This window comes from Callorhinchus milii, unplaced genomic scaffold (assembly GCF_018977255.1).
Source record: "Callorhinchus milii isolate IMCB2004 unplaced genomic scaffold, IMCB_Cmil_1.0 Scaffold4, whole genome shotgun sequence".
Classification (NCBI taxonomy): Eukaryota; Metazoa; Chordata; class Chondrichthyes; order Chimaeriformes; family Callorhinchidae; genus Callorhinchus; species Callorhinchus milii.
This window is the reverse complement of record NW_024704745.1, coordinates 10,950,758-10,965,745: the sequence shown is the minus strand read 5'-3', so window position 1 is coordinate 10,965,745 and position 14,988 is coordinate 10,950,758. Positions and strand designations below refer to the sequence as shown.

General features: G+C 39.8%; 1 protein-coding gene across 1 annotated transcript in view; it reads left to right on the top strand.

Annotated features, from left to right (window-relative positions):
- Nucleotides 1–14,988, top strand: part of LOC103180203 (transmembrane serine protease 7) — an 85,756-nt gene that overhangs the window by 30,870 nt on the left and 39,898 nt on the right. Inside the window, exons 26-34 of the mRNA XM_007895903.2 lie at nt 1,568–1,710; nt 2,553–2,650; nt 3,795–3,907; nt 5,478–5,611; nt 6,554–6,658; nt 7,499–7,606; nt 11,072–11,206; nt 12,079–12,262; nt 13,254–13,525. Of these exons, the coding sequence (XP_007894094.2) occupies nt 1,568–1,710; nt 2,553–2,650; nt 3,795–3,907; nt 5,478–5,611; nt 6,554–6,658; nt 7,499–7,606; nt 11,072–11,206; nt 12,079–12,262; nt 13,254–13,525 (1,292 nt within the window). The remainder of the gene's footprint in view (nt 1–1,567; nt 1,711–2,552; nt 2,651–3,794; nt 3,908–5,477; nt 5,612–6,553; nt 6,659–7,498; nt 7,607–11,071; nt 11,207–12,078; nt 12,263–13,253; nt 13,526–14,988) is intronic.

The following is a 14,988-nucleotide window of genomic DNA, read 5'->3' as shown; positions in this document are numbered from 1 at the left end:
CATTCCAATGTTAAACCCTGGTCTTGCCTCTCTATACTCTACATCAGGGGTCTTCAACTGGTCGATCACCGCTAGGTGGTGCTGTCGCACAGTATCAAAAAGACAAGAGGAAGGAGCGATGGAACTGTGTCGTTATTGAGTCAAAATGAAAACGAAGCCAGATGCACCAAATATTTCATGCATCTGGAAATAAAATCTAACCTTTAACGTTAATCCTGCGGAAAATATCACTCCTAACTCTTGTTTTTATTGAGCACGCATGAGATGCCACCTAGCGACGATCAGAGGCCTCTGCTCTACATGAATGTAGTATGAACCAGATCATAACCTCTGACCTACTTACTGAGTTGATGGCAGTAATAGGGGCAGTACAGTTGTTCTGAGTATCCCTGGACTAAGAGAAATAAAATAACTTTTACTCTTGCTACTCTTGAACACTATCTTGTAACCCCTGTGGGAAAGAATACAATTGAGGACAGGTTGGGGCTTGGCTGTGATACCATCCATGGTTGAGTAGCCTGCCAATTCTCATTGGCCGTGCTTGTTTTAGCGAGAATGTTATCCAGCAGCCTTTAAGGCAAAATTCAATCATTGTCTGGAATAAGCCTTTGTCTCTTTTATATATGAACTACCTTGAGACTCTTGCCTTTAAAGAGGTCTAGAAATAAAAGGCTTTTTTTTTCCTCCTCCAATTTGTTTTGGGAATGAAAATGATTCCTCTAAAATGCGTCGTCAGATAGAACTAACGTGTAAATAAAGATCAAGCTATAGAATTAGGGGTTACATTAGCAATGTAGATGTTTGCCTACAAAATACACAGCTGCACACTTTACAGTAACGTCCTGTCAACGGCTTTGAGGTGCCCTCTGGGCATAAAAGGCGCCATATCAAATGCAGAGATTATTGCTTCCACAGTTTAAATCGCTCCTTAGAGGTATTTTCTAAGTGTTTTCAGTGATGGGGCAGCTAGATCAATAACACTGCCACGTTAAATATGAATGGATGTTACTTTTCTTAGTTTGAACTTCCAAAAGTAGCTACTTTCTGCAGCAAAACGATATTTTGTTCACCAGGTATTTTGTCAAGCCATTTCTGAAATAGTCTTGTTAATATTCCCAGATGCACCAATGAATGTAGGAACATACGTCCACATTCAATTTCTAGATTGATATATTTCCCGATCTTCTCTAGCTCTTTATGTCTTATGTTGTAATCACTTGAGATAGCCACATCAACAAAACTACATGTCCAATTTAGTTGTCTTTATAATAATATCTTATTAATAATACTATTTTAATGACATTTTATTATTGTATCATAAAATAATATTCTATGCCAATCCATGGCTCTTGCCAACCTGTGCCTAATACTTTCTGGAATTAGGCAAGCATGGTATGCTCCTCCAGGGGAGAGTGTACGCATTCCATTCCAGATGAGGAAATTTCCGTGTATAGATGCCACATGTGGGGCTAACTCCAAGTGTGGTTTCTTATGGGTGATGGGTTTTGAGATGTGACCACTAAAAAAAAGCTAGAAAAATTAAAGTTGTGACTTAACGTTTGTTCAGGTGGTGTGGAATGCCAGTGACGTGGAATCCTCCTCTTATCAGATTGACCTCAGCTGGCAACGTGATGCTGGTGACTTTTTCATCAGACAGACCAAGAGAAAATGCCGTGTTTAAAGCCTATTTCCAAGCCATTCCAAAAGGAGGTACATGGTTTCAGGAACAACTATTCTTCAGATTTTTAAAAAATATATATATATATGAAACTAATCTTGGATCTTTTTGAACTTGTTTTAAAAAAAATGCACTTAAATCACACCAATGGAGAACAGTAGAAAAATCTGTTGTTTATTTGTTTGACAGCAAAGCAGCATTGATGATGGCGGAACAGCATTGTAGCCCGGGAGGGTTTTTTTTTGAGAAAAATCCCTTCAAAAACTGTGGTGCTAACAGTGGGTTAGATAAGTTGTAGCATTACTAAAAAGGAATCCCACTAAAATTCCTGTTCCATGGGAACTCCAGTCTTAGATTCCTTTCTAAGGAATGCCATTAAGAAATATCGCAAAATTGTATCAGTTTCCAGTATTGGAAACCAGCAACTGATCCTGTTTTTTTTTCAATCCCACGTGCATAATTATGTTAACTAGAAAAAGTGCCCTACCAGACCCTAAAGACAAGATGGGCTGCTGATTTGAAACACAGTCCACCCTCTTAGCTGATTTCAGTCAGGGGCAGCAATTGATGCACGACAATTGGACTCCGTGCCCTTGGGTTAGTGAGGGGGAAATCAGCTACAAACACGCTCTGGTTGCTTTTCCAGAGACTGGAAGGATTCAACGTGTTGGATTTTGGGCGAGGACTGGCTCGGACTCAGCAGGTGACGCTTTCCTCCTCCCCTACCCACCCAGGTTGAACAGTGTGCTGACACTCACCGTCTAGGCTTGCAGTTGAATAATGGTTAATATTTGAGCAAAGTCCAATGTACAGAATTCTACATGTAAATGTCTATTTTGGGCTGAAATTTCATTTTGCCCTCTTCCACTCGCAGGCTGTGGTGGCAGTTTCAGCTCCTGGAATGGTTCCTTGAGTTCTCCCTTCTATCCCAGTTATTATCCTCCCAAGGTTGATTGTACCTGGACAATCAGAGTAAGTAGCAATGGAATTGTATTCATTTAAATCCTTTCTCCCTTCCCAGGTTGTCTAGAAGCTGAGAGGACGGAGCCTGGCTCTATTCCTTCTCTCTTTGTTGATGCTACGATCTCTCGGTGACGAGAGTTGCCTGTATCTTTGCACAAAGCATTATTCACAGGTCACCTGTTGGATACTCCCAGAAAATCATTCTGGGTATCAGGTTCTGTAGTACACATTTTCTTTTAACTTATAGCATTGTCATGTGAGGCCCAAAGTTCCCTGTCCCATTAGAATATTTTGCTTTAAGATAATAATAATCCTTGCATTTGATATGGTGCCTTATCACAATGTCGAGACGTCTCAAAGCACATATCACACAGAATTGTGAAAAATTTTACATTCAGTTTCAATTTGAAATGTGTTTTTTCTGCTGTTCTTAAAAAAGAATCAGCTTCCAAATTTAGACTAAAATTTAATGATTTTCCACATTTCTGTGCGATTTTAAATTTGAAGATAAAATGATCTTGCAGTTACAGACTAGGTGGAATTTCGAGCTTCCTTGATGTACAGCCAATACCAATAATCTTAAATCAGAGGTCTGCATTAGCAGGCATGTCCATGAAAGCAATGCTCCACATTGTATGTTTATGGTTTTAGGGGGTCTAATGTCCTATTCGTTAATGCAAGCAAACCACTAGTAAGCAATGTTGATGGTGAATCCCAGATGATGGTGAACTCCCATTACAAACACGAATGAAACACTTTCTAGCAATAATGAACCATGTTTTCTTGCGAGAATTTCTAAGATGTGATTACTTATCTTAGATTGCATTACCCTAAGATATGGCCAAGATATGATTATATAAGATGTGACCAATTATAATATATGACTTTGTTTGTTGCTTGGATGTCCTCATTGTTTGCTCCCAGATTGCTACTAGCAAAGTGTTTAATCTCGTGTTGGTGGGTGAATGTTAGGTGAATTTATTTTATCCAAAATCCACAAAATTGGCAATAGTATTTCCTAATGTTATCTACTATTCTGACTGACTCTAAAATGGTCTGGAGCTTTCTGACATGACTGTAAATGCAAGTTGTTTTTGGAAGGTTTCAGCTCTTATCTTGTTTCTGATATGTGTGTGTGTGTGTGTGTACATAGGCACCTGCTCCTGGATATGTTATAGCGCTTTCTGTTTTCGTTTTGGAAACCCAAGAACGGTCACACAGCTCTGGCATCTGCGATAAGGACTGGTTGGAGATAGATGGGGTCAGGTATGAAAAATAGTTTGTAATTTAGCATAGATGGTGTTAACATGTCACTTCATTGAGAATATGACCCCGAGGAGGATCTTTCAAATCAAACATCCTCTCAAACTTGACGGAAAGCTAAGCTTTCCAAATAGAAAAACAGAGACCTTTTGCACCTTATATAAAGCATGTGCAGGCAAATGCTGTAACTATTTGTGCCAGTAAAGTCCTGCAAACAGCCATGGGTGAATTACCAATTAATCTGGAGGATTGTTGGCCAGATGCCAGGAGAATTGACTTTCTTTTTTTGAATACTGTTATCTGATCTTTGATGTCCCCTTGAGTAGATAGGCTAGACACTGGTTTAATGGCACCTGTAAATTTCACATAGTTGAATTTAACTTGCATTTTACTTCATGAAAATATATAAAAATCATGCTACTGGATTAAAAGTTCTGAAAGTTAAAAAATAATATAAAATTAACTACACTTTGTCTTTGTCAAAATACAGAAACCTGTTTATTTACATGTGAAATGCCTCTGTGACAATTCTATTCATTTTAGTCACTTCTGTGCCCAATGCCTTTTTATTTCCTCCAATCAGTTTGTCAATTACTCTATCATATATCATTAAAAACTGTACAATGTTTTCAAGTTTAGACTCCTATGTACATCTTGTACACTGTCTAGAATCTTTGAGGCTAAGTTAAGCACTCATGAAAGAATGTTACTTGCTATAATACTATTAAAGTTAAAAGTTCCCATGCTGTCTAACTACAACATATTCTTGTTGTTCCCGACGTGAAAGGCGCTCTATAAATGCAATCTTGTTGTTGTTGTCTTGTTGTTATAACAAGTACTGTAATAATAATCCTTACATGTGTTATAGTACCTTTCATGTCAGGAGGATGTACTCAAGAGCATCACTGTAAAGTGTGGTGATTGTGTGTTTTGTGGGCAAACACAATAAAAGCGCAGTGAAGGTTAAGAAATAGTTTAAAAATAACCACTACATTTTTTATTTTCACTACAGAATGCAGTGTGGATGGATGTTAACAAAGTAATAAAGGGCTCTCTCTAGAGGTTATGAATTTCTCTTAGTGCTAAGGGCAGAGACATCAAGGATAGGCACTTAGAATGGGGAAAATCCGATTTTAAACCGTATGACCTGAAGTCCTCATTTGGGGCTTGAAACCACAACCTTCTGACGAAGAGGCGAGAGTGTTGCCAACTGAGCTAGACTGAAGAGAAAAACATCCAGTGGCACAACACTAATCCTGCCTGCTCCAGACTTTTTTATATTTACAGTCTGTAATTTGACAGCTTGGAAGCTTTCTTTAGTATCTAGTTAACATGTCCAACATCCATTTAACAGTTTAACCTAGTATCTAATTAAAATATCAAATGTCCATTGAACAGTTTAGCAGTGCTAACAAGTGCAAGCGATATGGTAATAGGAGAAAATCACCTGAAACTCCAAAACACAAATGAACCATTTTACGCATAGAGCAATTTGAGCTATTTTATGTGAATGCTAAATAATGCATGCAAAGCATGGTAGTATCTGCTTTTATTTATGCCTTTAATTTTGCAGATATTGTAGTCCCGTTTCTGAAGGCAGCCTCAGCAAGATTCATGGAAGATTTGTTAAAATCAAATTTCACTCGGATCAGTCAGTCACCCGCAAAGGCTTTTATTTGGAGTACAGAGCTTTTAGCTTTGAAGACCGTAAGTAACGTCTGATAATGTAATTTCAAACCATTGACTTTTATAACAGCAAGTTACATTTATGTAGTGTCTTTTATGTGCAAAAGAGGCACTTCAAAGTTTTTTATAGAATGAGACTGATTAGAAAGAACTGAATGTTTATTTTTAGTTCATTTTGGGGCTCTTGGGGGCACTGTTCAATACCAGCATTTATTCCACAACCCCAGCTGGCTTGAGAAGGTGATTATGGGCTTCCTCTTTAAAAACTTCCCACGATGGTGTTTCCTACTTCTCTTATTGTTGCAAAGGGATCATTCAATGTCCACTTGATTTATAACACAGATAGGATCTAAATTAATGACTTGATCAAAACGAGGAGCCTGCTCTGGAAATAAATAATGAACTTGTATTTACAATTCTGTCCAGAATTGTGTGTATTGTTGAAGGGCTTTCACCCACCTTTGAGATTTTCAATTGTAGTCAATGATCGACAAGTTCTTAGGTGTAATGCTGAACTGATTTTTTAATCCAGAGAAAGAGACATCTGATCCAGGTAAATAACAAGATTAAAGCGAAAGAGAGACACACACACACAGATTCAGAGATGCAGAGAGATGGCCCCTAGTTAAATCCACCCAATATTTTGAATTAATTGTCTCTCACCTTATTCTTGTTTACAGATGTTTCTGGCACAAATAATCTGTCTGTTTAGTACATAAAACCATTGTGGGAGCAGAAGTAGCACTCAGACATTTAGAGAGGCATATAGCGAGAGACACATGCAGATGCACACAGAGATCCATTATCCATAGTTTTCATATCCACAATGGGATTGGTCCCAATTAGTGTGCATATTGAGCTCAAAATCATATTCATTGTGAAAATAAGTTGTTTGCTGTATTGTATTAGACAGAGAATATTAATTTCACAAAAAATAATGAACACCTTCTCTAATTTGATTAGCCTGCCCCAACCAATTCCAATGCAAGGATGGGTCATGCATTTCTTTGAAGAACCATTGTGATGGATGGAGGGATTGTCTGGATGGAAGTGATGAGGTGAAGTGCAGTAAGTTATTATTATACCTAATTTTCATATCTATTGTCTTGCATTAAATTGGCTGCACCATCTAAATTGTGCATGGAGACGACTGATAAGACGACTAATAATCACATTTTATATAGGGCCTTATTACATCTTTGAGACACCAAAGCGCTTCACAGAATACACTGTAAAGTGAATTGACTGTATATTTTGTGGGTGAAATGCGGCAGCCAATTGCACACAGCAGTCCTACAAACTGACATGGATTGAAGTGGCCAATTTTGTTTTAGGAATCATTACCCTGGAAAAACAATAATAAGAAAAGCGATAATAATAAGATAATAAACCCAACAAAATATTGGCTCCACTGGCTCCGCATCTCCCAGAGGATAGAGATCAAAATCTTCATCCTCGCCTTCAAGGCCCTACATGACCTTCCTTAGCTCTGTGATCTGCTAGCCCCAAATCAACTTGTCCGCTCCCTCCGCTCAGCAGGCTGTGGCCTGCTCTATGTCCCCTGCCCAACCTATCCAGTCATCGGCGGTTAGGCCCTTAGCCTCTCTGCCCCCACCCTTTGGAACTCAATCCCACATTCGCTTTGCCTCACTCCCTCCCTTGCCTCTTCCAAGGCACGTCTCAAGATCCTTCTCTTCGACCACTCCTTCAACCACCCTAGTATTCTCCATGTCCCCCTCCACCCTGATCCCAACCCCCCCACCCACCCCCAGCTCAAGTCCAAATCCCTGACTGTCCAGCGCCTTCTGCTGACGTGAAAGGCATTATACAAATTTAATTTTGTATTGTTTTGTAAATCAATGTTATCATGAACAAGACAACCACAGCTTGTGTTTGATTGTACTGCAGATTGTCATTTTAACTGCTTAAATGGAAACTGCCTTTCCCAGACATCCCTTTGCGATGGAGTAAATGATTGTGGAGATGGAAGCGATGAAATAAACTGTACCAGGGCATGTGAGTCATGAGAAATGTTACTTTGGTTTTCTTCGTTCTTAGAAACTTGCTTGAACATGAACTAAGCAGATCTCTTAAGGTCTGTGCTACATTAGTGTCTATCACAATATGCAATAATAATTAAATAATAATTATTCTTGCGTTTGATATTCCATGTTGAGATGTCACAGGATTTAGGACAAATAGGCCAGCCAATTTGCACGTAGCAAGTGTACCACAGACAGCTATGAAGTCAATGACCAATTTTGTGTGGGGAATTGTTGGCAAAAGAAACTCCCTTCTTTTTCCAAATAATGCCACGGCATCTATAACATCCACCTAATCCTCAATTTAACGATTCATCTCCAACAATGAAACACACTCCCAGCGCTGTATTGTAATTATATAGCGCTGGGGTTGTATCAGAGTCCTGACATACAGCTTGAACCCACATCTTTCTGACTTGGAGCCGAGACCACCTGAACTTGTCTGATACCCAAATATTAAGTCGCTTGTTAAAAGATGAAGATGTCATGAATCATGGACACTGTTTTTCATCGGCAATAGTCACGTCCTCCCGACGTGAAAGGCGCTCCATAAATGGAATCTTGTTGTTGTTGTTGTAAAGTAAAATTATAAATTACATAGAGCCATGACATCAAGGTAAAGTACCACTCAGCATTTATGTGGATAAAGTGATAGCATTTCTTTCCCAATGCAATTTTCTAACTTAAATTTAAAAAAAGGAATTCAAAAGAAAAAAAGAATTTAAAAAAAAAAAATTTCAGTAGAAATTTCAAAAGAAATTCAGGTTTCTTTCACTGGAACTGAGGAAGTGCAAATTTAGCTAATTAAATTCCAGCAGTATTCCAGACATACACTCTGGGATCCACTGGCAACAAGGTTGCCCTCGACAATCTGCACCTAGACATCCTGGGATTAAGTAAATCGAGAGTGCAGCTCTGTGAGGAGAGAGCACTCACTCCAGTACTGGATAAACAGAAACCACACAATGTGGAACTCTCAGTACTTTGGTTTAGAAATTGGTAATTGGTTTCCTTGCGTGGCAGGGGCCTGACTGAACAGAATTCACCAGAATCGAGAGGGATAATAGTACACTGGAAGAGGCATCAGCAATGATTGGTGTGCACAGGAAGCCACAAAAGATAATAATAATCCTTACATTTGATGTAGCGCCTTATCATGTCTTCTAGACGTCTCAAAGCGCTTCACAGAATATACTGTAAAGTGTATTTTGAATTGACTGAGATCGATAGATTTTTAAAAACTAAAGGTATTAAGGGATATGGGATAGGGCGGATAAATGGAATTAGCTTCGAAGATCAGCCATGATCTTATTAAGTGGCGTGGCAGACTCAAGGTGCCGAACGGCCTACTCTTGCTCCTATTTCTTATGTTCTTATTTTGTGGGCGAACCGTGGCAGCCAATTGCGCCCAGCAGTGTCCCACAGACATTCGTGGATTGAGTGACCAAATAATAATTATTTTTTTTGAAGGGATTACTATCCCCAGAAAAGTGATCCGCCAATTGACTAACAACTAGGCCCTACTTACTGCTAGGAAAGCACAAGTGTGTGGAGTAAGGAAACATGGCCAATGTTTCGCTCTTCCGGGGAATCGAACCCTGGTCCTCTCGCTTGCGAGGCGAGTGCTCTAACCACTGACCTACAGAACTCCACAGCATATCTAGCTTCAAGAAGAAACAGACCTTCATGTGAAAGAGAGGGGACTAGAAGGGTGCGGGAGGGAATAAGGGCTAAGTGGCGTATAAACTGGGGCTGATGGGACGTGGTGGCCTGTTTCCACGCTGTACGTTCTTTGTAAATTGATTTTACTGCTCAAGTGCTTATACAATTCCCTTCAAAATACTTCTGACAATCCAATCTCACCCAATTTTGATAATGATTGAATTGCTTTCAATCTAGTTTATGTTCCCAACAAACCAAGCAGCTATTCCCCATGTGCCAGAAACACATGGCCTCAGGCTGTGCCCTCTGTGTTTTAAGGATAACGAGAACTGAGAGGATCTGAAGCGTCACACAGCACACTCATCTTCCATCAAACGGCTTATGTTTTTTAAATAATAATATTTTAAACAGTTTCAGATGATGTGCAGAAATATTACCAAACAATCCTTGTTGATGTTGCTCTGCTTTTCTTAAACGATTCGTTGGGAATTCCGTTGGAACAGAGAGTTAGGTCACCAGCAGATTCAGTTCTTGGTGCTGTGACTTAGGCAATTGGAACAAAGAGAACAGGATCCACTTAAAATTTGACTCCAGTGAAAAGTCAGCTGTTTGCCAGTGAATTGACTGGAACCACATTTCACTTCCCAAGACCTTTAAAGTCATTTTGTGGGAACACAGTTAATGTTTCTCTGTGCAAGTCTCCTAGGTGTTCCTGAAAAACTGTACAGGGTGTTTCTGAAAAAAGAACATATCCTAGATTCAGCAATAGCATGTTAGGAGGTATGAATATGTCCTGCTCTATTTTTGTAGAAGGTTGGACAACACCTACAACTCCCTCCCCCACACTCCTCTCATTCAATTAATTTCTTGTCTGAAGTCTACTACCTCTTCCCTTCACAAACCCAACTATTATTCCCTGGCCCCATGTCAGCTGACATTGTCAGCCTCTTCTATCCATTCATCATTTCACAGCTGTTATTATCGCCCGTTTTCAAAAAAATCCATCAACCCCTCAAGAAACTAACGTCCATTACCCTTTCTTGCTAAGGTACTGGAATCTATTATTGCAACCCAACTATGTGCTTACCTTTCTCACAGTTTTTTTTTAATTCCTCCAGTCAGGCTTTCCACCTGCTCACAGCAATGACACCGCCTTAGTCAGTCATTAATGACATCCTTCTGACTGAGGCTTCCTACCATCATCCTCGTCAACTTCTCTTCCACCTTTGACACAATTAAAACTACATTCTCCTCCATCGCCTTTCTTCTGTGGTCCACATCCTTGGTTGTGAGCTTTCATGCTTCAGTTCCTATTTGGTCCAGTATCATCATTGCATCTCCTCCAAGGTTTTCTCAATCCATGTTCATATAGAAACACCTGGTATATCCCAATGCTCTATCTTTGGATCTCTCCTGTTCTTTTAAGAACTACAAAAAAATGACTACAAAGTTGAGACTGAATTCAACAATTTTCTCAATTATGGATGTTCTGAAATGCTCCTAAATAGAGTAAATCTAGATCCAGGTAGAATCTCTCCCTAGATATTTGTGGATGAATGATTAATAGTTATAGTCATTGGAATTAAATATCTCTTTTCATCTTTTAATTTGTATTCAATATTTGATGAGAAATCACCATTGTTGAAGTATTCGATAGTGTACAAGGGATGCTAGTAATCCGTTCACAGCAAGCCCATATGGACGTCGCCTGCAAAATGCATGAAGGTATCCTTAAATGTGACTTCTTACTCATCCTTTGCACTGAATTTCTCTACAGATATCTATTCTGCAGTGCATAAAGGCTGCTACTTATCTTCATATAAGTGCCGTAATGGAAAATGCCTGAACAAGATCAACCCAGAGTGTGATGGGAGAAGAGACTGCCTGGATGGGTCAGATGAAGCAGGCTGTGGTATGTTGAGGTAAAATGTGGACGTGGTGTATAGCAAAGCATTTTATATCAGGTGTGGTCATAGATTAGAGGGATCAGCCTAGCTCAGTTGGTAGCACTCTTGCCTGTAAGTCAGAAGGTTGTGTATCCCAATACAGTGATGAGGGAGTACTGGATTTTGGAGTTGTCATTCTTCAGATGAGACATTAAACTGACATCCAGTCTGCATGATCAGGTAGATGTTAAAGATCCCATGGCATTACTCAAAAAGAGAAGGGAGTTTCTTCTTGTGTCCTTGCCCAGGATTCCCAAGATAAAATTGGTCACTCACTTCATGGCTGTTTGTGGGGCATTGCTGTGTGCAAATCGGCTACCTCATTTGCCTATAGAATGCACAGTTACTAAATATTACATTACATCTTGTGAAGTGTTTTGAGATGTCCTCCCAACCTCAAAGGCACTATCTTAAATGCAAGATTTTTTGAATTTGATTTTCTTGGATGAAATCTTCAAATTTCAGTACAATAACACATGTAGTTTTTTTAGATGCCTGTAATAATGATTTACATCTTACAACTTCTCTTAACATCAACAAAACTGTCTTGGGCAAATATGTGCATATCTAAATGCGGTGTAAATACTGCATAATGAATCGTCAGATGTGGTTTCTGTATCATTTCCTCATAAGATGATGCTGAGCCACTTCATTCACTGAATAAGCTCGATTAGAGAATGAGAATTCAGTTTAAAGTAGTGTTTATATCTAGCCTTAAAAATTATGAATTCTGTGAGAGTGTAAAGCTCAGGGTTTAATGGGTAACTTTAGGACCGCCACAAAACAAGTAATGTAATTCTGATTATGGTTGTAACTTAAATGTCTAAATCTATTACAGCGTGTGGAACAAGCCCAGCCAAGAAAACAAAAATAGTTGGGGGTGAAGATGCCAGGAATGGTGAATGGCCTTGGCAAGTCAGCCTGCAGATGGGGATGTATGGGCATATATGTGGGGCATCCATTGTTTCAAATCGTTGGCTCCTCTCTGCTGCCCATTGCTTCCAAGACTCTGACTCTATACGGTACACTGCAGTGTGATCATTCCATTTTGTAAGAACCGCAAAGGTTATTTTTTTAGAAATGTATGGGATTTGTTCTGATAGCTGTTTCAATTTTGAATCAAGTGACCATTAATCCTTGTGCACTGAAGCTAAATTCAACATTCGTTGGATATGCTAACATTCAAATGAAAAGCAAAAGTTTTAGTTTTTTATGGAATATTTTCGCATAGACATGTACAAGATCAGGGAAGTTAAAAGATGAAACAAAGGGTAATTGAGCAATATTGCTTTAGTTGCTTTTCTCACTTTGGTGTCCTGGCCAACAATCCCCCAGATAAAATTGATCACTCACTTCATGGCTGTGCATAAATTAACTGCCTCATTCATTTACAAAATACAATTATTAGAATTTCCTTTGAAGTGTTTTGACACATCTTCCCGATGTGAAAAGGTGCTACTCTATATCAAATTTAAGGATTCTTATCATATTACTACACAGATAAGTATCCACTGTCATATGTTTATTATTCAATATATGTTTAAATGGAACAAATGGTCAAATGTATCCTCATAAAGACAATAATAATAATCCTTGCATTTGATACAGCACCTCATCACATTTTCAAGATGTCTCAAAGTGCTTCACGGAATATATTGTAAAGTGAACAGATTGTATTTTGTGGGCAAAACTCAGCAGCCAATAGCGCACAGCAGTGTGCCACAAATAGTCTTGGATTGAGCGATCAAATCATTATTATTATGTTTTTTTTAAATTTTGGCCGAGTAATTATTACCCCTGGAAAAGCAATCCGCCAATCCACTAACAACCGGGTTCCTACTTCCTGCTAGGTAAACAGAGGCATGTGGAGTGAGGAAATTGCCTAACATTTCGCCCAGCCGGGAATCAAACCTAAGTCCTCTCGCTTGCAAGAGGCGAGTGCTCTAACCACTGAGCTACAGCTACAGCCACACCACGTTTAATCACTGATAATAGATTTCTTTATTGTTACAGATATTCTACCTCATCATCTTGGACAGTGTATCTAGGCCTGAGATTAATGAACAGGATGAATACTCGGATAGTCACCAGATCGATTAAGAGAATCACTGTGCATTCCAAATACAATCAATACACCTCAGATTACGATATTGCACTGTTAGAACTGAATGCACCGGTCTTTTTCAGTGACACCATCCAACCCATCTGCTTACCAGCTGCTACTCATGTCTTCAGTAATGGAGCACACTGCTACGTGACTGGTTGGGGAGTCCTACATGAAGATGGTATGTGGCTTAGGCAAAGCTGCTAAATGAGTGAAGCAGTGCTTAAGACAAGTGTGTTTCATCTATTTTGATTTACAAGATGCAGCGTGAGTTTCTGATAAATACAATTTAGTATTGATTTGCCGCAGAAACCAATATGTACCATAAACTTAAGTGTACAGTACAAAAAGGGCATGACTGGCGTTATTCTAGAATTTCGGCATAAATGCATATGGTTTGCTGAATACTTCAGCATTTCCAGAAAAAGAAAAGTCAATTCTATTTTTGCTATTTGATGTACAGAACATTTCTCATGTTCATATTGGTGTTTTTTCTGACATCTGTGCAGTCCACTCATCATTGCGTATTTAATTTGCGAATTGTATGACCACATGACTGCAGAGGGAATTAGAGGTGCCCTGATTGTGCACCAGTCAACAACAAAACCAACAAAATTACATTTGTAAAGTGCCTTTCACGTCTGGAGGACGCTGAACAGTCGGGGATCAGGACCCAAGTGTGGGGGGGCAGGTTGGGGTGAGGCAAGGCAAAGAGGTAGGGGTGGTGGCTGAAGGCACAGTGGAAAAGGAGGCTCTTGAGTCAGGACAGAGCAGTGGTTTTGTAAATAAGGACAGTTGAGGGTTGAACAAAACACCCAGGTTCCTGCCTAGCTTGGTGAGTTGGAGTGTGCATCGTGGATGCTGATGCTGCCAGTGCCTGAGGTGCAGAGGCGCTGGCGCGAGCCAATCAGGAGGGCCTCAGTCTTGCTGACATTCAGCTGTAGAAAATTGGCTCTCATCCAGACTGTCAGACAGATAGTCTGTCAGAACTTCAGTTGTCCTGGAATCGAGGGTGGAGGCAGAGAGATAGAGTTGGGTGTCATCCGCGTACATGTGGAAGTTGACCCCATGTCTGTGGATGATGTCACCAAGGGGGAGCATGTAATAATAATAATAATAATAATCCTTGCATTTGATATAGCGCTTTTCACGTCGGGAGGACGTCCCAAAGCGCTTCACAGAACACACTGTAAAGTGAATTGACTGTATATTTGTGGGCGAACGCGGCAGCCAATTGCGCACAGCAATGTCCCACAAACAGCCGTAGATTGAAAATGACCAACTTATTATTGTTTTGGGTTTTGGAGGGATTATTATTAGGCGTGTGGAGTAAGGAAACTTGCCCAAGGTTTCGCCCTGCCTGGAATTGAACTCCGGTCTCTCACTTGCAAAGCGAGTGCTCTAACCACTGAGCTACAGGACTCCACGTCCTGTAGAGGTTGAAGAGAAGGGAACCGAGGACAAAGCCCTGAGGAACACTGTGGGGAGACAAATTGGAGACTGTATGAGAGATAAGACCTGAACCTTTTAAGGACAGAACCTGTCCTTGAATGCAGTTCTCTCTGTGCGGGTTTAGCACATGCTTTACACAACCTGCAAATTAGATTCCCATTTTCAACGAATTCAAGTGTCCGTGCATTGCTC